This window comes from Lichenostomus cassidix, unplaced genomic scaffold (assembly GCF_008360975.1).
Source record: "Lichenostomus cassidix isolate B80296 unplaced genomic scaffold, HeHo_3.0 unassigened_scaffold_chr26, whole genome shotgun sequence".
In the NCBI taxonomy this organism is placed as follows: Eukaryota; Metazoa; Chordata; class Aves; order Passeriformes; family Meliphagidae; genus Lichenostomus; species Lichenostomus cassidix.
In genome coordinates this window covers 886733-911279 of record NW_028147268.1, presented here as the reverse complement: position 1 = coordinate 911279, position 24547 = coordinate 886733, and the positions used below count along the sequence as shown (strand labels likewise).

General features: G+C 52.8%; 1 protein-coding gene across 3 annotated transcripts in view; it reads left to right on the top strand.

Annotated features, from left to right (window-relative positions):
- PLXNA2 (plexin A2) overlaps window positions 1-24547 on the top strand; it is a 137927-nt gene that overhangs the window by 49846 nt on the left and 63534 nt on the right. For all 3 annotated transcript variants that reach the window (XM_085044352.1, XM_085044353.1, XM_085044354.1), the window contains exon 4: window positions 4654-4788. In XM_085044352.1, coding sequence (XP_084900478.1) covers window positions 4654-4788 — 135 coding nt within the window. The remainder of the gene's footprint in view (window positions 1-4653; window positions 4789-24547) is intronic.

The following is a 24547-nucleotide window of genomic DNA, read 5'->3' as shown; positions in this document are numbered from 1 at the left end:
GGGTATGTCCTGTCAGGATGTCTGAGCTGCTGTTTTCAGCCCAGCAATTGGCTCCTTTCCCTCCAGAATCCTGCAGAAAGGCAGCAAGGGATCCTCTTTCCCCGTGGGAATGGGAAGAGCTGTGTTTTGGTGCAGTGTCCTGTGGATGAAGGGGTGACACGATGCCGGTGGCTCCTTGTCACTGGTCCCACTGCTCCATCCCCTTCCCAGCCAGAGCTGCCACCCATCACTGATGCCACAACTGCCCTGCCCAAGGCCCTCCTCAGGCACTTTTTAAAGGAAGATCTGTCTGTGGGAATTTTGGGAATATTCCTGGCACTGGCAGGCAGCACTCAAGGAAAACTCTCAGCTCCAACCCAACTCCAAGCAGAGCTCCCTGCACCAAACTCTCCACCAAACTGATTTTTATACCCAGGGTTTTGCAAGGGCAACCCCAGCAGTGATTAGTGAGTGTATTTAATGTTTAGCTGGACAGTGTAATTCGGGAAAGGATGGATTTTTTCCTCCCTCCCAGACCAGATCCATCAGTCTCCAGGAGCTGCTTTGCTCCCAACTTCTCCTGAGAGTGCTGTGGCTTCCTGCAGGGAACTCATCCATCGAGCCTTCCCCTGACTTTGGGGCAAAGACAGAGGTGATGCCCACTGTGACAGATCCATTCCACCCTAATTTGGGAGAAATGCATAAAGAAAATGTGACAGGAGAGAAAGAGACTGGGAGATGAAGGAGCCTGCAGGTAATGAAGTTAATTGGATGTGCTGATTTGAATTGAATGTGCATGTAAGGTTTGTCGTTAACTTCCTCACGGACACATCTGTGATTTAAAGGAAAGATACTTAATGGGATTACTATTTCACCTGAATTCCTAGGGGGAGACTTCCCACTCTGGGAGCAAGGAGCCAAGTCCCATTCCTGGTGTTCCTGCCTGCAGAAGGGCTGTGCAGGGAATGTTTTTGAGGGCTAGGCTTCTCCTGCTGTGGATTTAGACATGGTGAGGGATCCTGCTGGGGGCTCAAGCCCCTTGCACAGCTGCATTAGCAAATTCAGATCCCAGATCTGACTGGCTGAACGATCCTCAAAACCCCCTGGTTTAGTAATGACCTGGAAATGATTCCTGGAATCATCTCAGGAGTCTCTCCATTGCCTCTGTGGCTCTTCCAGATGGAAATCCAAAGTGCTTTGGGACCCACCAGGCCCCTGCAGCTCTCAAGGAGTTAATGGGTGGCCCTGCTGCAGGATCCAGGGTGAGGAATCAGTGCCTTCATGCATGGACTTATTCAGCTGTTTTTTCTGGCATCAGGCATTCCATCATGAGTCAGCCTCGTGGAAACACCCGTAATGAAAGCAGACAGGTAATTTAATCATGGAAAGTTCCTACAAAGAGATTCAGTGTCTTCTAATGGGAGCCTGCTGGGAGGAACTGGAAGGGAGTGCAGATCTGTCCCACCACTGGCACTGCCTGGGCAAAACACCTGGGGGGAACTTGCCTACAGTAGGTGTGTTGGAGCTTCGTGTCAGATTAGATCCTTGAATGGCTCTGCACAGGAGCTCCACGGCGACATCTCGGTGGCACAATTGGGATTTTGCTAATCTCTGGTGATAAAGCCCAGCTTAGGGCTGCAGCTGCATTGTGGGGGTATTACTGAGCTCCCAGCCCTGCAGGGCTGCTGTCCCTGCACCCAGCTCCAGCACCAGGGCTGCTGCTGGTCTGCGAGGCAGGGATGAGCTTGGATTTGTAGATTATGTCATTAGGCACTTTTCAGGAGAGATTTGTAAACATCCAGCAGGAGGGAAGGGCTGTCCCCGGCCCGAACAGCTCCTGCAGTGCATGGTCAAGTGCAGGAGCTGTGGTGTGTCCTGCTGGGCTCCCTGTCCCTCTGACCCTGGTTTGCAGCTCACCGAGCTGCCTCTGCCCACCCCTGCCTGCCCCACCCATCCCAGCCCTGCTTCCCTCCCTGCCTCTCTCTGAACTCATCCCGTGCCCATCATCCTGTCAGGGGAGCAGACAGACAGGGACAGTGAGGGGACATGACCAAGCAAGACCCCCAGAGCTCAGCCCCATCCCTCTGCTCCCCTCTCCCGCATCGCCGTGCCGGGATGAGCCCTGGCTTTGGGATGAGCCCTGGCTTTGGGATGAGCCCGGAGGTGCAGGGTTGGTCCCACGCCGCTGCTCCAGGGACAGGTCAGGAGCTGTCTGGCCACGGGAGATCACCCATACGTGAGGCAGAGGAATGATTTCCCTCTCCAAACGTCAACAAGAAGCTTCCTGCTGTGTGAGATGATCCCTTTCTTCTTCCGCGTTCGCAGGAATCATCGCTCTTCTCTGACATCATCATTTGTTGCCATGGAAACCGAGCCCTGAGCAAGAGATGCAGTGGAGCATCCTGGTGTCACTGGGTGCCTCTCAGCCCTGGGCTGTGGGTGTCTGGGGGGGTTTGGGGGTTCCACACCCACCCCAGAGAGCGGGGCAGGGGACAGTGGGCTCTGCTGTCCCCTTGTCCTGTGCCCTGAGCCGTGACAGAGCACAGGAGAGCCCCAGGGCTGCTCCCCAGCCTTTGTGGGCAGGAGGGTGCAGGCAGCACCCAGCACCCCGAGCTGTGCCCCAGCACTCCCATCCCAGCACAGCCCCAAGCACTGATCCAGGCTGGAGGAACCATCAGGCACCGAGCTGTGCCTCCAACCCCGAGCGGCAATTCCCAGTTGGAATTGGTCTGCACCAGCCTTGTCCAGTGGTATCTCTCTTTATTAGCCCTGTCTGACCTCATTACTAGAAAGAAGCTCAATTTAACGAGCTGCCGGTGCCCTGAGGGAACTCTGCAAAACAGTTGTTTTTCACAAAGGCTGCTGATCCTTCATGTCCGGCGCTTCCATTCCCGTCTGGCCATTAATCAGGCGTTTGCATGGAAGTGGCTGTGGATCCCTGACAGCCCAGTGCTCCTGCTATTTATTCCTCAGGTGATTTTTGTCCCTCTGTCCCCTGGTGCAGGCTGGTGGCTCCCTGGTGTGGGTGGCTCAGGTGGCATTGGGCTCATACTGGTGTCAACCTGCCTCTAATCCTCGGTGTTTCACGGGGGCTGTGATGATCCTAATTCTCACAGGTGGAATTAAAGCAGGATTTGACCTTCTGCCTTTTGGGAAGATTTTGCTTTCTGGAAATTCAGGGCTTTCGAGGCAGGCTTGGGTTGGCAGCTTAATCCTGCCCGAGGCTCTCTGTTCTGGCTGTGGGTGTTCAACAGAGCACTCACATTCCCACCTGATGTTCTTTTATAGCACTGAAATCTCAGGAGGTAATGGGAAAAAGAGAGAAATCCGAAAAATAACTGTGTTTGTGTATACCCAACATGTCTGCTGATGGCAGGAGGCACCGGGGCTCTTTCCAAGGAGAGGATTTATTCGGAGCAGGGTGCAGGGGAGCAGCTCTGCTCTCGGAGTGTGAAGATCTCCTGGTATTTCCAGCTGGGGTGGCTCATTGCTCAGATAAACCTTAAGATGCTTAACAACCTGCTCTCTTACCTCCTGGGGATGTGAACCAGAAAAGAGCCAACCCTCTCTGCTGCTCCCTCCTGCCTCTTCCCGAGGTTTAGGCTTCAGCTTTTCCTGCCTTTCGCTCCGTTCTGCAGCCGGGCAGGGAATGGTGGAGCAGCAGGACAGGCTGGGGCAGCAGAGCCCGGCTGGAGCAGATGGCATCTCCGGGATAAGAGGTTTTTCCCTCTCCTGATGGGCACATCCCGGCACATTCCCAGCTCTCTGATCCCACCGCGCTGCGAGCCCTTGGCTCTCCCAGCCCTGCGCACGCCGCGTTGCCATCCAGCGGCTCTCCAAATATGCAAATCCTGGTGGGAAAGACAATGTAAATAGTTTATCCTCCTCCCTTCCCCTCGCGCAGCCCCCGAGGCCATCAATTATTAACTGGGGGAAGAGCAGGCGTTTCCTCAACAGCAGCGCTGCTGGCAGGGATGGGGTTTGTCACAGCCCGGGCAGGTTCTCCTGCCGGAGCAGGCAGTTGTTTCGGAGGGATGGAGGGATGCTCGGAGCCCGAGGTGAGCAGTCCGTGCGGTGCTGTGTCAGTGCTCTGTCGCTCAGCAGAGCTGGGCTGGCTGTGCCTCACTGGATCCTGCAGACAGGACAGTGGCAGCAGCATCTCCAGGTTTTAAGCGCAGATGATGCTCCAGGAGGATTCTGTGGCAGGAAGAGGGGATGGATGTTGTCCAAGTATCATTCCATAGGTGTCTAGGGGATTAAAAAATACCTCTGCAGTATCTTGGCTTTGTTGTCACCTGCAGAGCCCTGTGGTTTCCTTTCAGGCTTATTTTAGTGAGAATCTAAAAAGTTTACAATCCTCCTTACTCCTGGACGGTCAATCACAGCACACTGGCAGTCTCCATGCTCACCTTGCAATCACAAAACTTGGTTAATTTTCTCTCCTGGATTGGGAAAATCCCATTGGCTCCAGTGGAGAAGGAACCTTTGCTCCAACTCCTGCTCCCACGAGCTGCCTGCTGGCTCTGCTCCGGCTCCAGCTGGGAGCTGAGATCTTGAATTAATTCCTTTTCCTACCTTCTCCTCCTCCTGCTCCCCTCTCCCCACCATCCCCCGAAATAAACCCGGAATTTGGCTGCAGTGAAATCACCTCTAATCCGTGTTTTCTCCCTGCAGATCCGGGCAGATGGCCCTCCCCAGGGTGGCATCCAGTACGAGGTGGTGACAGTGTTCAAGGACGGGAGCCCAGTGCTGCGAGACATGGCTTTCTCCATCGACCACAAGTACCTGTACGTCATGGCAGAGCGGCAGGTGAGTGGCTGCTTCCCTGAGAAATGTGCTCTGGAGAACACAGGGCTGAGCCCAGTGGTGCCAGGATTGGGATGAGAGGTTGGAGGGTCAGGTTTTTGTGTTCCCTGAGCAGGGATTGTCATCAGTGCTCAGGGAGGGAGTTGTGCCTGTTTGTTCCTGGCTGGAAGTGTTGGGAATGGAGCTGGTTTGGGGCTCAGAGCCATTCCTGCCTGGATCCTGAGCTGCAGGGATTCTGGGGTTGCTCCTCGTGCAACAAGGCTGGCAGGCTGAGGGGTTGATGGTTTTGTCTGGGAGAATCCTTTGCTGCAGAATCCAGAATCACTGGGGCTGGAAAATCCCTCTGGGATCATCAAATCCACCCTGTGCCTCATCCCCACCCTGAGCACCGAGTGCCACTTCCTGGGACACCTCCAGGGATGGGAACTCTACACCTCCCTGGGCAGCCCCTGCCGAGGCCTGACCACCCTCTCTGTGCACAGATTCTTCCTGAAATGGCTGGATTTATGGTGACTTCATTTCTCTGTGTGTTCCTTTCTTTGTTTGGTTATTTCCCAGCGTATTTGAAGTGGCTGCCAGTGAGAGCTGCTGCTGCTCAGAGGGAGCACCAAGCCCCATTAACCCTGGCTCTGCTCTGTGCCACTCCTGCTCCTGCCCCGGGGCAGTGCCCACCCCGAAAATGCACAACCCAAATGATTATGATGGGAATTGATGGCTGGCAGCCCACGGGAGGCTGGTGCTGAGGGGAGCCAGAGTGATGTAAATAATCTGGGACCTTCTGTTCTTCTCCGAGGCACGGAACCACATGGAGCCCCCAGCACGCAGATTTCTGGCTCTGCTGAGCCTTTTCCTGCCTGTTACTGAGGCCTGTGGAATTCAGATTAACAGGGCTGGTGCCTTGGGGGTGATGGAGGGAGAGAAGACACCTGGAGGTGTCTGGGGGCTGTTCAGTTTTTCTGTGTGGAGTGAAGCCTCTGCTCCCTGCCAGCTTCCCACCTGCCCTCCCTGCCAGCTGCTCTGAGTGCTGCAGAGGTGTTGGTGTGCTCAGGGATGTCCTGGTGCAGGTAAATGAGCAATGTCCCACCAGCTCACCTTGCACTGGGAGCTCCCAGCTCCTCCCAAAGCCAGCAGAACTGTTCTTCTGACCTACGGCAAGAAAAGCAAAACTTGGGAAATCCTTTCCTTGGTTATAAAGCCATTTAAAAGCAGGGAAGAAATGTTTTAGAAGAGGGCAAAGGCTTCTTCCTGTTAAAAGGCTCGAGTGAATGAATCCCTGAGGCTGAGGAAGGCATTTTGTGCTTGTCAGAGCCACTCAGGAATAGACACTTGCATGAGCAGCCACAAATTTCGGATCCCATTGCAGCCTGGGCTGGGATTAGATGGCAATAACGAGGATCTGTGCAAACTTCACAACTGAATTACTTTATTCAAATGTTAATGCTTGGTCACTTGGTGCTGCAGCCACGTGCTGCCACCAGGGAGGAAACGACCCAGTGTGGATCTCAAACAGTTGAGGAACTGTTTTCATTAGGAGCAAAATCCGGTGGGAATGCCTCTAACTCATCTTTTATGAGGCAAGAGTGTCTTAATATTCATCAAAGCGCTAATTTGCTTAATTGTGAAACAAAAAGATGTGCAGAGAATTAGCAAATAATAGAATATTCCTGGAACATTAATTCCATTTTCAGCCACGGCTCTGCCTTGGGGAGACTCCAGGAGCTGGGGGCTGCAGCCCTTCATTCCTTGCAGGATTTGCCATAGGATTTGCCTTTTGCCCTTGTAGCAATGCGTGCCTTGGGTCCCGAAATCCCAGCATCCAATGCATATGGATTTTGTCAGCTCCTGTGACCCCAGTGCCCCCAGCCTGGCAATGTGATAGTTCAGAAGAGTGCAGGCTAGAATATATTTTTTCCTGGGTTCTGTGTGAAGGAGGCTGGTGATTGAAAAGGGGTCAGCAGCAAGAGGAGGAGAGAGATGCAGTGGTTCCGGAGGGCTGAGGCTGTAAATGGTGGGAGGCAACCTCAGAAATACTGAGAACATGCAAAATAATAGCAATATAGCAAAAATAACTAAGAAATGGCCTCTGAGGGCTGGAAATGGAGAACAAACTGCAGTTCTGCTACATGAAAATGGCACTGAGAGCAGCTGTTCCTAGCAGGGATCTGCTGCATGTTACCATGTGGGGAGGATTGTCCAGAGCTGGGGATTTCAGTGGCTGCTGAGACAGACCCAGGCCATGTGCTGGTGTCAAACACAGCTCTAAAAATGGGGGTTTGTGGGATTGAGCTGAGGAAGATACACCCCAACCATGCTGCTGGCAGCTCCTGAGCTCCTTCAGCCTCAGGGACAGCCAGCCTGAGACATTGGGGTCTGTCAGGACTGGGTGAACAGAGTGATCCTTCCTGACAAAGACATGGAGCTCCTCAGCCCAGAGCCACCTCCCCTCCGTGCAGGCAGCAGCCAGGCCAGCTCTGTGCTGAGCTGCACGGGGAAAGGAGCTGCTCCATCCTCAAATCTGGAGTTGTAGGCTCAGCCCTTCCCGCTCCCCTGGCTCCCAGCCCAGCCCTGTCTCCGCTTTGCTCCAATTTTTTCCTCCCTCTTTTTGAGCTCTCCCCGAGCCTTTCATGTCTCGCTGCCAGCTCCTTCCAAAGCAGAGCGTTTGACATTTGATTTCACTCCCACAAAGCACAGAAGCAACAGTTGCACAGCCCAATCCGGGGGAGAGAGGAATAGAGAAACTTTGCTTGCAGGCGCTCGGAGCTCTTGAACCACGCGGTGTAAGGGTGGTTATTAGGAGCTGTTTGGGTTCTCCTCCCACAGCACCTGGGTTCCAATACTCAGAAGGAAAAAGAGAAGTGGTTCTGAGTCTATTTAAAGCAGAAATTCATTTCTCAATGTTGCTGGAGCAAATAAAATCCCTTCTGCCCACAAGCTGGCCAAGGCTCAGGGAGAGCTGGATGGAGATGGAGATGAGATGGAGATGGAGATGGAGATGGAGATGGATGGCATTGGAGGAGCTTTGTGGGGTTCCAGGGTGGGAATAGCAGTGGGTCTGGCAGCTGCTGGCAGTTCCTCTCCTCAAAATCCTAATTTTTGGGTCTTCCCCCAAAATTCACCCTGGCTTCTGTGGTGGGTCAACGCTGGGAGGACTCTTCTCAGCCACTGCCCAGTGTGAGCTGCCTCATTTTTTATGGACAAACAAATTCAATTAACAGTTTCTATTAGGAAAATTAGGAGGATTAGGAACCTTGTTTTTGAAGCCCTTTTGTGCAGGCTGAGGCTGTGGCAGCAGCTCCACTCCACCCCCAGCCAGCCCAGCTCGCCCTGGCAGGGCTTTGGGCACCATCAGCTCAGGCATTATGTAAGCAGCAGCAAAACTGGGGCCAAAGATTTTCGCAGCTCCTGATGGAAGAAGGAATTTGGCTATTTTTAAGCCGCGAGTGAGAGGAGCTCAATCAAAGCCGGGGCAGGGATTGCCAGCTCCAGAAGATTTCACCACCTAATCAAGGGCTGCAAACGTGGAATTTCAATCAGCACGATCGAAATGCTCACAGGAAATACTGCTTGGGAGGAATATCCTTGTGTTAGGGCTGAGGAAAACATCCCACGAGGGCTCTTTTCTTCCCTGCCAGCCTGACTTTGGATCAGGGGCATCCACACCTTCTCTTTATTTATTCCCAGACCTGTTGCTTTCTGACTGAATTTCCCCCTCCCTCTCCACATCCATCACCGTGGCTTTGGGTAAAGAAATTGTCTTTTAGGCTGCTCTGGGAGCAGTGAAATATTTGCTTTGCAAGTGCCCCTGTGTCAGGAGCTGCAGCTCTCCGAGGATAATTTGTTGTGCATTCCCCTGTCCTGTAACCCCGAGAGGTTTCAGTCCTGTGGCAACTGCTTGGCTTTGGACTGAACTTTCTGGATGCTGATGGAGGGGGAGGCAGATGGGAGCTGCTTGGATGATTTAGGAGAGGCTGGGATTGGAGTGAGGGCTGAGAAAAACAGGGGAGCTCATCAGTCCTGGAGTAGCAGGGCTGTAAATACTGATGGTGTCCTGAAAAGAACTGAGACAACATGATAAAAAATGCAAGAGATGTGGATAAAAGGGGCTGGAGTCATCAAGAGGGAAAAAAATGAACTGATTAAATTTTTAACTACATTATCTGCTAGTTGAACAGCCAGTTAGCTGGACATAATCTCAGCAAACTTTGAACACTGGCACAGGGAAAAAGGCTCAGCTAAATCCCACCAGAGGTGTCCAAAATCCTGCCTCCCGTGGACTCCTCCACCTGCTCAGCCTGTGCCAGCCTTTGCCCACAATCTGGGGCTGGGAGGGAGCTGGGGATGGGGAGAGGATTCCTCGGAGGAAGGGCTGTGCTCTGCGGGGTGTTTGCACAGCTCCTCTTCCCCCACACCTGCTGCTCTTCCACCTTCCTCAAATTCCTGACTCCTGACGGCTCTTCCCACTTCCCTCCCCGCCGTCAATTAGGAATAATTAAGAAATTCCGCTCAAAAACTTGTCTGAGATCATTAACAATACCTCCCTGACAAGGAGGATGTGTTAATTAACATCAATTGACCAAAAAAGCCTCAGCCCAGCCAGGTGGGACAGCCTGCTGGCCGCTCCGGTGTCCTGCTGACAGAGCATTTGTCAGCCCTGGCCGAGCTGGGCTCTCGTGCTGCTGGCCAGACTGGTCCCAGTGCCTCCCCACAGCCCCCAGCCAGCCAGAATTTCTGTGCAGACACAAAGCTAATGGTGGCAGCCCAGGGCAGGAGCCTTTGAGGGTAAGGAATACGAGAAGAATAAACTTTCCGGGAAGGAGTGGTGAAAAAGGCTGCAGTGTAACCTCGGGGTCAGTGGGTTTGTTTTTTCTAGATGAGTTATATTTCAGACATTGCTCATGCGGTTGTTCCTTTCAAGTGCTGGCTGCCTTTGCCTCCAGTTTGTTTGTTTTGCTTGGGTTTTTCTTTGTATTAGGGCTGTTTCTTCCCCTGCCAGTCACAGCCACAGGGCTCCCATGTGTTTGCTTCGGCATTTGCTTCCCTTTCCAATCCCTCCTCTTCCACAGACCTATTGTTTCGTTTGCAATGAAGCCTTCACAGCCCTGAAGCATTTCTAGAATTTCCCTTTCGTGCAGGTTCACAGGCACAAAGCCTCTGCTCCCCAGCTCTGCAGGGCTTGGAGGGACCAGTGACATCATCAGGAGCTGGGGACAGCTCTGATGTCCCTCCAGACTTGATGCCACCACCCCTGCACCATCCTGAAAAGAGCTGACTTCACAGAATCCTGGAATTTTTTAGGTTGGAAAAGACCTTAAAGATCATTTTGTTGCAACCCCTGCCATAGGCAGGGCCACCTTCCACTGTCCCAGGTTGTCCAGAGCCTCAGCCAGCTCTGTGGGTGATGTTGATGTGTTTGAGCTGGGTTTGGAATGCTGCAGGATTTCCTGTCTGGATGGACAGACAGAGCCAGGTCTCCTTCCTTACCAGCAGCAAGGAGAGAGCTTTGTTCCCAGCAGGGAAATGGCTTGATGGAGAGACCCGAAATGTCACACTCAGCGCTCAGCTGTGAAATTTAAAAGCAAATCTGGATTCCTCTTACTCTTGAAGCTTTCCCATCTCCCCCACACCCATGATCCCAGGATAGTTTGTGCTCCCAGCAGCTGAGTTTGGGGGTTCTGAGCCGGCGAGGTCGGGAATTGCTCACACCGGGCGCCAGCAGAAAGGAAACATAACTCACAATATGCTGAGGGGAGCTCTGAAACAGCACAAATTATTCTATTTTATACTTTAATTAGTTTGAATTAGCAATGGGAATAGATGCATAAAATGATCCAGTGAAGGGTGAAATGGAAAAAGGGCTGCGGTGTGGAGTATCACTTTATTATTGTGGGCTTTGCAGGGAGGGAACACAGACTGTGCAGGAGCTTGTCCTGCTGGATCTTCTCCCTGTGAGGATTGCCTCATCCCTGGAAGTGTTTGCCTCATCCCTGGAAGTGTCCCAGGCCAGGTTGGACAGGGCTTGGAGCACCCTGGGATAGTGGAAGGTGTCCCAGCCCATGGCAGGGTGGAACAGCATGGGGTTTAAGATCCATTCCAAGCCAAATGGTTTTGGCTTTTCTGGTTTTTTCCAAATCCTGTTTTTTTCACTCTGCCAGGAAGGGCAGAAAGTTCAAGCTCTGTCCTGCAGTGCTTGCCTTGGATCAGGCTTTTCCTGGTCACCTCAAAAGCTCAGGACAATGTGGCACTTTTCTGGTGGCCATGTGGGCTGGGGAGCAGCTCAGAACTGACCTCTCCAGGTTTGGCTCCCAGCTCCTCCTTGGACTGGATCTGAGGCTCAGAGGGGCAGAAGGATTTAAGAGAGTTCAAACCCACCCTGATACTTAAACTCTGAGCATCTTTTTCTCCTTTTCCCCTCAAGGTTCTGAAAAATTCCCCAAAATGAGGTGGAACTTGACTCAAGCTTCTGCAGGTTCCAGAATAGGTTGGAAATTATGGATGTGCCCCAGGGAAAGTGGCTGTAATGGTGTTGCAGGCTGGGACTAAATATAAAAGTTGAGGCTGGTTGTAAAGCAGGAAAAAACCAACTTTTTGTGAGGTTTGCTCTTTCTCTCCCTCCTCCTTCCCTGGAAAAACATTTCCTGATATAACTTGGCTGTGGCAAAAAACGTTGAGATTTTCTGCAGCGTGGGTCTGGAGGGAGGCACAGGGATTCCCCTGGGATGTTCCTGGAGAGCACATTGAGCATCCCAAATGCAAATCCTGAGCACCAGACCTGACACAGGGCCTGGGCAGAGCTTTTTAAACAAGAAATAACTCCATCCCTGATGTCCCTCCAGCCTTGGGTGTCCTCCAGTCCCATCCCTGTGCTGCTCCAAGGAGCCACTCAGTAACTCTGGCATTTCTGGCTGATGCTGGGGAGGGAAGGAGCTCCATCAATAATCCTGTATTTATTTGAGCAGCGAGCAGGAATGTGCCTGGCAGACTAAACACTGCCTGCCCCCCTGCACTGGGGCTGCCCCAGCCCTGCCCTGCTCAGCCCTGGCCCTGATGAGAGTGCTGGGGGCCAGACAGAGAGGGGAAACCACAGTCATGGCCTGCAGCTTTCTGTGTGGGTGTTAAAGAAATTATTTTTATTGTAATCAAGCTTTTAACGTGCTGCTCACACACAGGGGGATTGTTGTTTTCCCTCTTTATTTTTCCTCTGCCTTTTCCACCAGTTTCTCTGCAGCAACCTCACCTCCCCAGGCTGTGAATGTTTTGCTCTCCACTCACAGATTTATCCTCCCCAAAGCCCTGCGAGATGGAGCAGCAATATCACTTTTTAGATCAGGATTGAAGCATGGAGATGCTCTGTGACTTATTCTAAATCACACAGGAAATCAGTGAAACCTCCCAGACCCTTCCTCCCACAACCAAGGGCCATTCTTCCCTTCCCTGCTGTCCACCTTGATGCTCCAACGAGGAGAATGTGGGAAAAGAAATCCCTGGATGTTGTTTGCAGTGCCAAATAGCTGATAAAGCCTCCATCAATTTAGGTATCACCTTCAAACTGTAACTATTCCTACAGACTCCTAGAAGGGAACCCTTAAAATGGATAAACGTTCCCAAAAAGTTGATTCCGGTGCACAAAACTTGGAAGCTGCAGTGAATGCCCCAGTGGCTGTCCCCGAGGGGGATGCTCTGGGAAGGGCACACAGGTGTGCTGGACACCTCAGCCGTGTCCCTGGAGCTGTGACAGTGCTTTCCCTCCCCGCAGAGCAGCTGGAAGTGGCCATAGCCAGCGGCGATTTTCCAGCCTTGACTGAGCCCTGGGCTGATCCTTCCTGGCAGCCCTGGAGGTGCAGAGGAGCTTTCGTGTGAGCTGCTGCTGCTGCCAGCTACACCTGGGTGTATTTATAGATTCTGGGCTCTTCTCCTTCCCACCCTGGAAGTTCTCATTCCTCCAAGCCTCCTTGAACTCTGGAAGGGCCAAATCTCTGAGTTTGAGGGCAAAATGCAGAAGTTCAGGGGGGGTTTTGCTGTTCCTGCCTTGGAGCACCAATGCCACAGAGCATCCCCACAGCTCTGTCCTTCCAAATTGAGCATCAGCACTGATTCCAGCTGCAGACAGGGCAAGGCAGAGAATTTGGGGCTCAAAACCGTGCTGAGGGCTCAGCCAGCAGCTCTGTGCTGTGTTTGCATGGGGAGCAGAGAGGCAGAAACACTCCACGAGCCACTCGAGCTGCCAGGACAGCTCACCATCCTTTGCGAGGGAGAAACTGGAACTGCTGGGTTTGGGGTTTTTTTCACAAGCCCTATGAGGAACGACTGAGGGAGCTGGGGTTGTTCAGCCTGGAGAAAAGGAGGCTCAGGGGAGACCTTTTCACTCTCTATAACTATCTGAAGGGTGGTTGTAGTCAGATGGGGTTTGGTCTCTTTTTCCAGGCAGCAACTGACAGAACAAGAGGACACAGTCTCAGTCTGCACCAAGGGAAATTTAAGTTGGATGTTAGGAAAAAAGTCTTTTACTGAAAGAGTGATAAATTTCTGGAATTGTCTGCCCAGGGAGGTGGTGGAGTCACCATCCCTGGATGTGTTTAAAAAAAGGCTGGATGTGGCACTCAGTGCCATTGTTAAGCTGAGGTGGCATTAGGGAATGGGTTGCACTCGGTGATCTTGGAGGTCTCTTCCAGCCTGGTGATTCTGTGTGATTCTGTGATTTTCTCCTCTGAGGAGGCATGAAAAGGCTGTGTTTGGGAGGATGGCTCTCCCTGCAGCCCAGAGGCTGCTCAGTTGCACAGGAGTTGGCACAGGCGTTCTGCAGCGTGCTGCAAGCTGGCACAGCAATGCTGCTTTATCTGCCCTTCAGATGGAGCAAAATATTGCTCTGAATGTGCACTGCCCAGCTCAGGGTGGCCATGGAGGCCACAGAGGAGGAGCGGGAAGCTTTTCAGGGAGTTGTTTCTCGCATTGCAGCGAGTCTGGTTGGGTTTGGGGGTATTTTAAGGCACGAGCACTGTGCTGAAGTTGTTCCACCAGAAGCAGTGACACATTGCCTCCTCCCCTCCCTGGCTCCACTTCACAGTGTGTCTCTCCAGTTTCTCTTGCAGCACATATTTATCTGCTCCGTGTCCTTCTGGCTGTTGAATTTGCATTCGTGTTTCCTTTCAAGCAGAGCCTGTGTGCAGTGCTGGGGGAGCAGGAGCTGTGTGAGGGCAGCACGTGGAGCTTCTGCTCCACACCAGGGGCTGCAGGACACCAGCCTGGGCTGGCAGGGCATCAGAGAGGCTTTCAGATCACAGAATTGGAAGACCCTCTTGGAATGCCATTCCAGCAGTGGAGGAATAGGGGGTTTGAGGGGCAGTGGGGGCCAGGAAGGAGCCCTGGGCACTGAGGGTCTCTCAGCAACTGGGGGTGGTGGAGCTGTTGGAGAAGATTGGGCTGGTGGAGGTGAAATGAGATGAGCTTTAAGGTCTTTTCCAAGCCAAGCCATCCCAGGATTTTCTAAGGCTCTCAGAGGCAGGGATGTGCCTTTTGCCTCATTAGTGATGCCCTTGATGACCCTGCTTGGTGCTGTGGCCTGCAGTGCCACACCAAACCCAGAACAGCCAAAATCCCTGGGCATTTAGGGCAGGATTTGCTCAGGGATTGCTGCCTGCCTGGCTGCTTGTCCTGCTGCTCGTTTGGGAAGTCTCTGGAGCTGTGGGGAGCAATTCCCACCCTGTCTGCTGGAATGAGAGCAGCACTCAGCACTGTGGATCAGGAATGAGGTTTCCTTTGCCTCCTGCAGTTGGTTTGGGTTTTTCCCCATCCGTTTCAGTGACTCACAACTGTCACTGCCTTGGGTGCTATTAATACCTCCCCAAGAACACGATCCTGACTATCTGCATTTGCATTTTTATTTTATTTGTGGAGGAACCAGCGGGAAGGACGGGGTTTGAAAAATAACTCCTCCCTGTGTGGCTGGAGCGAGCAGACAGTGCTGCCCACAATAACAATTCGCTCCAAATCCATCCAAAAAGAGCTGACCACACTTTTATTTGGAGAAGCTGTGCCAGAAACAGCATTCCCCTGCCTGCAGAGAGGAGAGGGCAAGCTCCAGTCTGTCAAAAACAAGCTGGATTTTTCCATTTTAGGGCTTTGCGTGGCCCAGGCTGGTGGTCTGGGGTTCAGCCCATCCCTGGCACCTTGTCCAAGTGAGATGATGGAGGAAATGTTGGATTTGTAGGAGAAATGTGCTGCTCACCCAGCTGGACTCCTTGGGGACAGGAAAGGGGACAATGGTATTGACCCCAGCTGGCTTTCCCCACCCTTCCCTGATGCCCTGGATGTGCTCTCCATAACCACAAATTTTCCTGCTGTGGGTCAGTTCCAATTGGAGCCTTGATGCCCCAGAAGGGGCAGAGCTGGATTTGGGGTTTGTACTGTGTGATCTCCTCAATGGCAGCGCTGAGGGACAGCAGGGACAGGAGGGACAGCAGGGACAGGAGGGACAGCAGGGACAGCAGGCTCCTCCTGAGCTCCCTGCTCTTATTGTCTTTGGGTGCAGAGCAGAATGTGTAGGCTGCAGGCTAGATTGTGTAAATCTCGTTAGAAAGCCATTCCCAGCTAATGAAACCCTGGGAGAGAGGGATTTGGCTTCCCAGCCTTCAGCCTCGCAGCAAAGGCTGGAATAAATCCATCTCCAGCTCTGTGTGGGCTGCTCTGCCCTCTCCCCCTGCACGGGGGTGTTTGATTGGGGGAAACATCACTGGGGAGCAGCCCCAGGTCAGCGTTTGGTGCATCTGCACCTGAACAATTCCAGGTGATCATTATCTTCTCATAAAGAAAAATAAAATAAAATGAAAACTGCCAGGCAAAGAAACCTCACCTGGTGTTTAATCCTTGTGCAGGAAGAGAGAACAGCCATGCAAATAATTCTGCCTTCCCCTGCAGCTCACTGGGCACTGGGTATTAATTCCAGGGGCCAGAGCTGTTAGGGAAAGCTGCTGAAATGAGGGATGTGAGATAAATGCACCTCGTCTGGGGCTGTTTGTGCAGGCTGGGGCTGTGTCTGCCACAGCCATAGATCCCACTCGGGGTCATGTTTGTTTGGCTGAGCCTTTATTGCTCCGAGTGTGAATTTAGCAGCTCCTACTGGGTGAAATACGATTGTCTTTGTGCTCCTGCTCCACGGCCAGCCTGGGCTTTGCTGAACTTCTGAGCGCAGCTGCTGTGCTATTTGGAGTTATTAACACACAGACAAGGCAGAGACACAGCCCTGGGCTTCAGCTGCAGGGTTTGTGCCCAGATTGGTGCCTTCTCTGCAGGTTTGGGGTCATGGGGACACCCAGACACCCCTGGCTGGCTGCCACCCCCATTCCTGCAGAGATCTGTGATCCTTCCTGTTCCAGCCCACCCTTCTGCTGGGCCTTCTCTTCCCTGCAGCCATTGAGGCAGGAATTGCTTTGTTCTCTGCTATTTCTTGGTTTATCTGGTTTTTCCTCACCTGTCTTGTCTTTCTCATGTATATATATATATATCTCTATATCCATATAACTATATATAGATATAGGAATAGCTATAGATATATCTATAGATATAGGAATAGATATAGATACATCTATATATCTATCTCTCTCTATATATATCCAAAAACTGAGATGAAAATCCAGCAGTGCAGATCCATCCAGGCCCATCTGGACCAGCACAGGCTGCTGGAAATATTTCCATAGTTTTGCATTCCCTTTCCTCCCTGCCTGTCCCAAAGAACACAGGAGTATCCTGTGCATGTAATGAAGTCTCTGAAGGGTTGAACAGTATCTCTTTCTCGCCTCTAACTAATCTTTTTTAATGCTTGACAGCCTCATGTTCTGTAATTGAATGCATTTTATTTAGAAAATAACATTTAGTGCCACTTTGGATTTCCAATTATTCTTCAATCGGACTTTGAGGGCCTGATGTCTTTGTCACTTGGATATGTGCAAGAGATGGCAACATCAGAGCAGACAACAGTAAATTATTTCCACCACTGATTACTAGGCTTGGGAGGAAAATATGCAGGGACAAATTTAGTCTCAGCATAAATGTATGAAAATGAGTTAAAGCATTGCACCAGCAGCAGCTTTGTGCAGATGGGAAGCACCAGCCTGGCTCATCCTGCAGGTTCCTGCAAGAACCAGGGAAGCTTTGGGAGGAAGGGAAGGGCAGAGGCTCAGGAATAGGAGAAAAGCCTCCAAGGGATGGGTTCCTCCTGCCCTGCCTGCAGTGCATCTCTGCCCAGTGGAATTCCACAGCTTGGGAATCGGGAGAGGGAAGCAGGATGTCCCTGCTGGTCTAAATCTGCTCTTGGAACCTAAACCATCCCTCCAGGGCTCCTCTTTGGCCTTGAGACAAGTCTGGCACCTTAGCACAGGGCAAGATGCCCAAGGTTACCACAGGCAGGGCCAGCCCAGCTCTGTCTTCCCTGTGAGAAAAGCAAAATGCCTTGTCTGTGCTGTAAATTGGGAGAATCCAGTGTATTTTCCAGTCTCTTAATGCAAACAATGTGTTAAAGCTCAGCCCAGACTGATTTGGTCTGCACAGGGCGGGGAGGATCTGCCGTGCTGGGAGCAAACACAGCACCTTAGGATGATCAAACCTCATGTTCTGACAGCTCTCTGTGTTCCCCAGGTTTGGGGTGGCCCTGAAGCTCAGCTGTGTTGTCTCCTGAGATGTTTATTTGTCCTCACTGATGTGTCTATGTGTGACAACAGCCCCGTGTGCTGCACCCACCATGGGACACTGGGCTCCTTCTGTGGGGAAAAGGGCTTGGAGCTCATTTCCCTTCAGAACCAGAGAGTTTGGGATATACTTAGGAAGGTTCATTCCTCACACTGCTGGTCAGGTTCCTAAATTATTTCTGACAGCCGCATGTAATGATATACAAATGGGAAAGTGATGGAGTAGCAGAAAATTGACTGGCAAGGACAGCGAGATGCAGTCAGAGAGCAATTCCTGCTAAAAAGCCGTGGAGACTGCGGAGTGTTCCTGGAGTAAACACGGAGCAGGGCCCTCCAACAGGCTGGGGAAGCAGCAGTGATACCACTGTGTGACCTTTAAAGCTACTTAGGGCATTCAAACACTGTGGATTTTCAAGGCTCCATGAAATTACACAAACCGGCCGTGCCTGGGATGTTCCTCCCAGGTTTCTGCAGTGTTTGAGCAATTTGAAGCCTGGAATGGTTCAGAAATGGGGAATTGAGGGTTGCTCATGTTCCAGCCCTGTGTGCAGCAGACCTGTGTGGCTGTGGAGACCTGAGAGGGTCTGGGATGGCTGTACTGATCATCCCCAGCAGAGCCCCAGAGCTCACCTGGAAAGGCAACATCCCATGGGCTGTGGGCATTGGAGGGGTGAACCTTGCAGCTCTGCCAGCCAGGATTCATAGAATATCCTTGTTTGGTGCTCAGCCCCTTCCCTGGGCAGAGCTGCTGCTCAGCGATGCTGTCAGTCACAGGCGAGGTGCGGGGCAGAGCGAGGGTGGGCATTGAAACGATGCCTGCGTGTGCCAAGAAAACAAACAGAAAGGGCCAGTCAAAGCTTTTCAGTGTCACTGACACCCTCGGACGTGCCAGAGCCGGGAACAAAGGCGGCATTGAGGCTCAGCCCAGCCTGGGAGGCTGTTGGGAGCGGGCAGATGTGGGGCTGTGCCCACCCTGCTGTGCCCACCCTGCTGTGCCCACCCTGCCGTGCCCACCCTGCCGTGCCCACCCTGCCGTGCCCACCCCGCTGCCCTGCGGCCACTCGGACACATGGGTGGCAGGACATGGCCTGGGCCTGCTCCTCAGCAAGGAGGGCACACAGAATGTGGCCACCACGTCCCCGTGTGTGCCAGGGGTGGCACAAGGCCAGGCACTCCGGGGATCTGTAGGGACAGCAGTGGGGACAAGGCACAAGGCAAGGTTCCAGCTCTGTCTCTGAGGTGGCAGGACAGGGGTGGCTTTGGGACAGTGGCCCTGCCACAGTGCTGCAAGTGATTTTGGGCACACCTTGCCTGGGTGCTCTCTGAAAGTGCCAGCAGAGACCTTCAGCCCATCAGGCTCTGGGGAAGGGCAGTCTGGGGATGGCCACAGGGCACTGCTCCAGCCACTGCCACCCCCATGCTGTGCCCCACTGGCCACCCTCCAGCCTGGAAACTGAGGAGAATGTTTGCTGTGCTGCTGGCAGCAGCTGGGCTCTGTTTTGCTGTGGGTACACGTGGTGCCTGTTCCAGCAGGGCTGCAGCTCCTCTCTAATCTCCTGGCACTCCAGGAACGTGGGGAATGCCCTGCCAGCCTGGGACACAGCGTGTTGGGGACATCAGGTGTGACTCAGGGCTCTGTGTTCAGCTGCTGTGCTCCAGCGTGGGCCATGCAGCAAGGGAGGGAAGCAAGGGTTAAGCTCAGGGCCCCTCTGGAGAGAGGGAAATAACCCGAGGGACCCTGGGGTCTCTGGCTGTGCAGAGAGCTGTGCTCCAGCTGCCTCCCCTGCATGTGCTGCTCATTTTTCATCCTGCACACAGCTGCCGCCAGCAGCTCTGTCCTACCCCTGCTCCTGCCAGTTTTACGAGCAAAGAATGAAGAGGGGGAGCACATCAGCCACCGAGGTTCATTTGCCAGTTGTCAGGCTGCTGGGGCAGCAGGGACAGAGCCATAGCAGGCACCTTTCCATTAGCAGAGTTCTGTGTTCATCCCCCCGAGCTGCTCTGGTTTTTGGAGGAAGAGACCTGCTGGTGCTCATGTTCTTATCGAGGTTTTGGCCCTGATGAGCTGGGTGGGATGGGAGGAGCTGCCTTTCCTGGGATCTCTCAGGGGTGAAGGCATTGCTGTGCCAAAATCCATTCCACCAGCACGGGCTGAGCTCTGGGGGCTGGCAGAGCCACAGGCTGCCCCTCTTCCTCCAGCTTGGTGATTAGGAGCTCTCAGAGAGGGGGAAGAGAGGTCACACATGGAGTGGCCCTATTAACCCTGTGCCTTGCCAGCCACCCTGCAGAGAAATGCCCTCGGAGCAGCTGCTCCAGCACAGCTCCCTGCAGGAAGGCAGCTGAGGCGAGGGAAGAGCTCTTCCAGCCCTGCTCCCCCGGCACAGGTGGGGATTCACCCCTACTGGGAGGTTTGCAGCTGAAAAACATCATGCCAGGGACTGAGCTTGGTCCAGAGATGATGGTTCCATGCCTTGGGTATGGCAGGAAGAGCCACCCTGGTGGTTCTTGGTGCTCAGCCCCCTGCCAGAGGCAGAAGACAGAGCAGGTCAGGGATCCACCAGCTCTTCTTCTGCCTTTTGGCATTCCCAAGTTGTCCTTAATGAACTGATCTCTGCAATTCTGCTCAATGCCATCTACATTCAGCCTCCTGGGCAATGACTCCCCCTTGTTCCCAGCCTCACTGGGAGCTGAGGGCTACCAATTCCCACAGAAGCTGGTTAATTTTGTCCTTCCCCATCCCTCCCAAGCCCAGAGCTTTTCCTGGAGCTGCTCTGTAGGTAGGCTCAGCAGCAGTCTGCAGGATCCCCCTCGCAGTCTGTTGGGTCTGCTGCTGTACTGACGCCAGGGATATTTATGGAAATATATGCACAAGTTCCTCGGGCTCTGATGGAGCAGAAATAGTTTCATGGCATTATTTGCCCAAAATGTCACCGTTCTGAGCGCTGGATCTGGACAGTGAGACGCTGATGTCAAAGCAACTGTTTACAACGGGAGCTGATGTGGCTTCCAGGGACAAGTGACAAGCCCTGGGAGCACGAATGCAGCAATGCTGAAGTTTTTGGGGAAGCTCTGAGCTTGTATCAGCCCTGCCTTGTCAGAGCAGCACCACAGCCCCAGAGCTGCTCTTGGATTGCACAGCTCCCGTGCAGCACAGCAGCAGCCCAAGGAAAAGCAGGTAGAGAGCAAAGCCAAACCCTCTGCCCGACCTTCTCTGGCGACAAAACCCATCCCAGATTCGGTTCCCCACAATGCTCCCACTTTCCCAGGGGCAGCTCCAAGCCGCAGGCTGTGCTGTGTGCTCTGCGGTGCAGCAGGGAGGGGCAGGGGCTGTCTGAAGTGCTCCCTGGCGGTGGCACCGCAGATGAAGTCATGTCCCGAGGGGTGGGGATGTTGTGGGGAAGGTTTGGTGGTGAAAACCGCCGTGTTGTGACTCGTGACCCAGCGAAACCCCTAATTGTGTGTTTAAAGCAAACCCCAGGCTGGAGCTGTTTCCTTAGCCTCCGTCTTGGCTCTCTGCCTTTGGCTCCAGGGGTTTGGATCTCTCATCCTGTGGTTAGGGCTGCTCAGGAGTCACCCCAGCCCTTAGGAAAGGAATGTTGTGTAAACCAACCGCTGCCTGAACAGGCTTTGTTTTCGGTGTAAATCTGCTGCAGGGAATGATTTAACCTTCATCTATTCTCCTTTTTTATTATTATTATTTCATTAAATAAGATTTATACAGGTATAGTATTGGAAAGGTCATCCATCCCCCGAGCTGTGGGAAGAGCTCTGCGCATTCCTCCCTCTTCACGTGGCTATTTTACCCCTGGTTTTGGGCTGGGAAAGCACCAAGGCTGGGTTTTGTTGCCTTGCTGGGAAGTGAATTTATGTCTGCCTGGTACACAGGGCCCCCTCAGTCCTCCTGTCCCTCATTCCCACACTCAGGGAATCCTTCCTGCACTAACATTCCAGCTGGAGCAGCCAGGACCTGCTGTGTGGCCTTTCCCAAGGGATTGCATCCCAGCCGAGGGGAAGCAGAGGGTTATTCCCCTCCTCTCCCTCAGGAAATAGTAGAGGATCTGCATATTGGATGATATAACTAAAAATATTTAAATATAAATATTGGATCTGCAGCAGGGACCTGGACTCTGGGCTCAGCATCTCTGGATGCTTCTCTGCTCCACACTCTGGCTGCTCCTGTGTCCCTGAAATGAGAGATTTGATGTCTTTCTTGTTAACTGATAAGTGATGAAGCTGGAGGAGGGTTTTTTTTGCAGATATTTAAGATCTTGTAGCAGCAAACAACAGTGGTTGGAGGTGGTGCAGCCTGGATGTGCTCACAGTGCTGTTTATCCCATCAGCTCCGAGCATCCCCAGCCATCCAGGACTCCTCAGCCAGGCTTGGACCTTCCCAGGCCGAGGCAGCAGAACTGGGAAGGAGCTTTTGCAGCTTTTCTAGCAGCAACCTGTTCTCCAGGGCTTTTCTGAACCCTGAGAACAGATGGCTGGGCTGGAGGCTGAGACACAAGGACAAGGGACTCGTGTTGACATTACCTTTACCAGAATGCCTTTCATCATTAGCATGTAAATGCCACCAAACACCCAGGAATTATCCATCTATGATCTCTTCATTAGAAGAGGCCTCTGATCAGGTTAATCTCACTTTCCCAGCGTGCAAAGGAGGATGCTGAGCAGCTGTACCCACCAGCGAGGGGAAGTGGAGCGAATTTCTGAGAGGGAAGGATGCTGCGAGCATCAGGTTTGAAGTGGCTCAGCAGTGATTGCTTTGCCTCTTGCACAGCACTGCCAGGGCTGGAATGGCAGCACTGATGGTGGTGATGGAGCTCAATGGGCTCAGATGTCTGGGAAGATGCCCTGGAACACCTCGGTGGGTACTGAGCAGCTCAACTCTCCCGTGGGCAGCAGGAAAAGCCTCCAACCCTGGGAAAAAAATGAATTTTCCATCCTCTGCCTCTTGAGAAGCAGGAGCCAAAGCAAGCATGGGGGAGGGTGGAGGAAATGTGTTTTAACAGTAAATAGGGCCTTGTTATTTATCAATGCAGAGTAATTGAAGTAATTTCATGTCGGTTTTAAATGCAGCGCCCAGGGATCTAATCTATCTGTCTAATATTAATGGGGAATATTTGCTTGCCTCATTCATTCATTACTGTTTTCATTAAGACTCTAGTCCCATTTAGGAGTCTGTTTGTCATTTTAAACTCTTCTGTTTTATCTTAGCCTGCCACAATCCTTTTTAACAACTTAAGTGAATTTGTGAGTTGCAGGCTGGCAGCTTGGGGGAAGGGGCTCTGCTGTCTGGCGGGAGCTTCTCCTGGGGAGACAGGAGAAACAGAAGGCACTGCAGGCAGCAGGCTCTGAGCTTTGCTGGGATCCACACCCCGGAGATTCGGGGCTTTGAGAAGGAGCTGGATGGATTTCCACGCTTCCCAGGATGGAGATCCCTGCTTGGACACAGCTGCAGTCAGAGCAGGGATGTTGCTGGGAAATGCTCAGGGTGTTTCCAGCTGGCTGCTCTCATCCCTTCCAAGGGCTTTCCCCACTATGGGGTATCCCCACCTTCAGGATGTCACAGAATCACAGAAGGTTTGGGTTGGAAGGGACCTTATATCCATCCAGTGCCACCCTTGCCATGGCAGGGACACCTTCCACTGTCCCAGGCTGCTCCAAGCCCTGTCCAACCTGGCCTTGGACACTTCCAGGGATCCAGGGGCAGCCACAGCTTCTCTGGGCACTCTGTGCCAGAGCCTCACCTCCCTCACAGGCTGGCATCTCCTCCCACTGCCCCATGCCAGGGGCTCTGTCCCTCTCCTCGCCCTCCTGGAGCTGGGAGGATCCCAGAGAGCATCACCTGCAGCGCTGGGTGGGCAGCAGAGCTGGGCATCCCTGAGCTGGAGGCGTCCAAGCCTAATTAGAGTCCCAGGGAACGAGAGCATTGTGCTGTTAATGACTCTCTGGCAAAATGTTCCCACTAAAACAGTAATTTTAATAAGCGCAGCCCAATCGCGAGTGTTCGTTGAACACCTAATTACATCGGTTACCGCTCCAAAATTATTCCGAATTCTGCATTCTATTTTTGCCGTTTTCTCGCCAAACAGAGAGGGGGAAGAAGCGCACACTTCATAATTATTCACCTTAATTAATTTTCTGAGCCTCTGTTAAAACTTTTAAATGGCTGCAGGGAGCACGTCAGGAGTTCCATGGCAGGCAGGCAAAGCGCAGAACGCAGAGGCCGTGAACTGATGCGAGATGAAAGTTTGCTGCTTTGGATTGATCCCCACCTGAGCCCGGAAATTTTGGAAAGCTGCCCCCCTTTTATCCTGATTAATGAGCTCCCCCGAGGCCTGGCTAATCAGGCTGCAAAGGGCAGTGCTCAGCAGCTGCTGGCCGTGGCATGGTGGCCTTGCCCAGACGGTGCCAACGCGCCAGGGAGCCACTTGTGATGGCAGCAGTGATGTCCCCTGGCAGGAGTGACTGGATGTGCTGCTGGCTGCTCCAGGCACTTCGTCCTGGAGGAAGGAATCCAGAGGGGACTCCTGTGAGTAGGGAGTTTGTGTGCCCTGGCTGATGAGGAGAAGGGATGGACCCTGATTGCTGGGAACTCCTGTGACCCTTTTTTTGCTGTCAAGAACAAAATTGCACCCCAGGGGTGTGGTGGTTTTCCAGGGATCCAGGGATGTGGATCCATCATAGTATAACCCTGTCCTTGAGGAGGAGATCTTTAGCATCTCATTCCTCATTATTAGCACATTCACACCCTACTCGCCCCTTTTCCTGTCAGGGAGAGGTTCTGTGGGTCAGCTGTGCAAGAAGCATAGTGGTTCAGTGTCCCAAATGAGGAGGATCTTCTGCTGAGAGCCCCGTCCTCCCCAGCTGCCACCCCTGGGTGGGGACACTGGGCTGTCACCTGCACCCTGGGAGCAGGAGCAGCTCAGAGGATCCGGGCAGGAACAAATGATGGCTTCATCATATTATTTAATCCATGAATTCTGCTGCATTCGCCATTCTACAAGCTCCTGTAAATACCTCAGCCAGGTCTGCACTACAGATTCTATTTCTGTGCTGAAGATGAAAGAATTGCTCCCTGA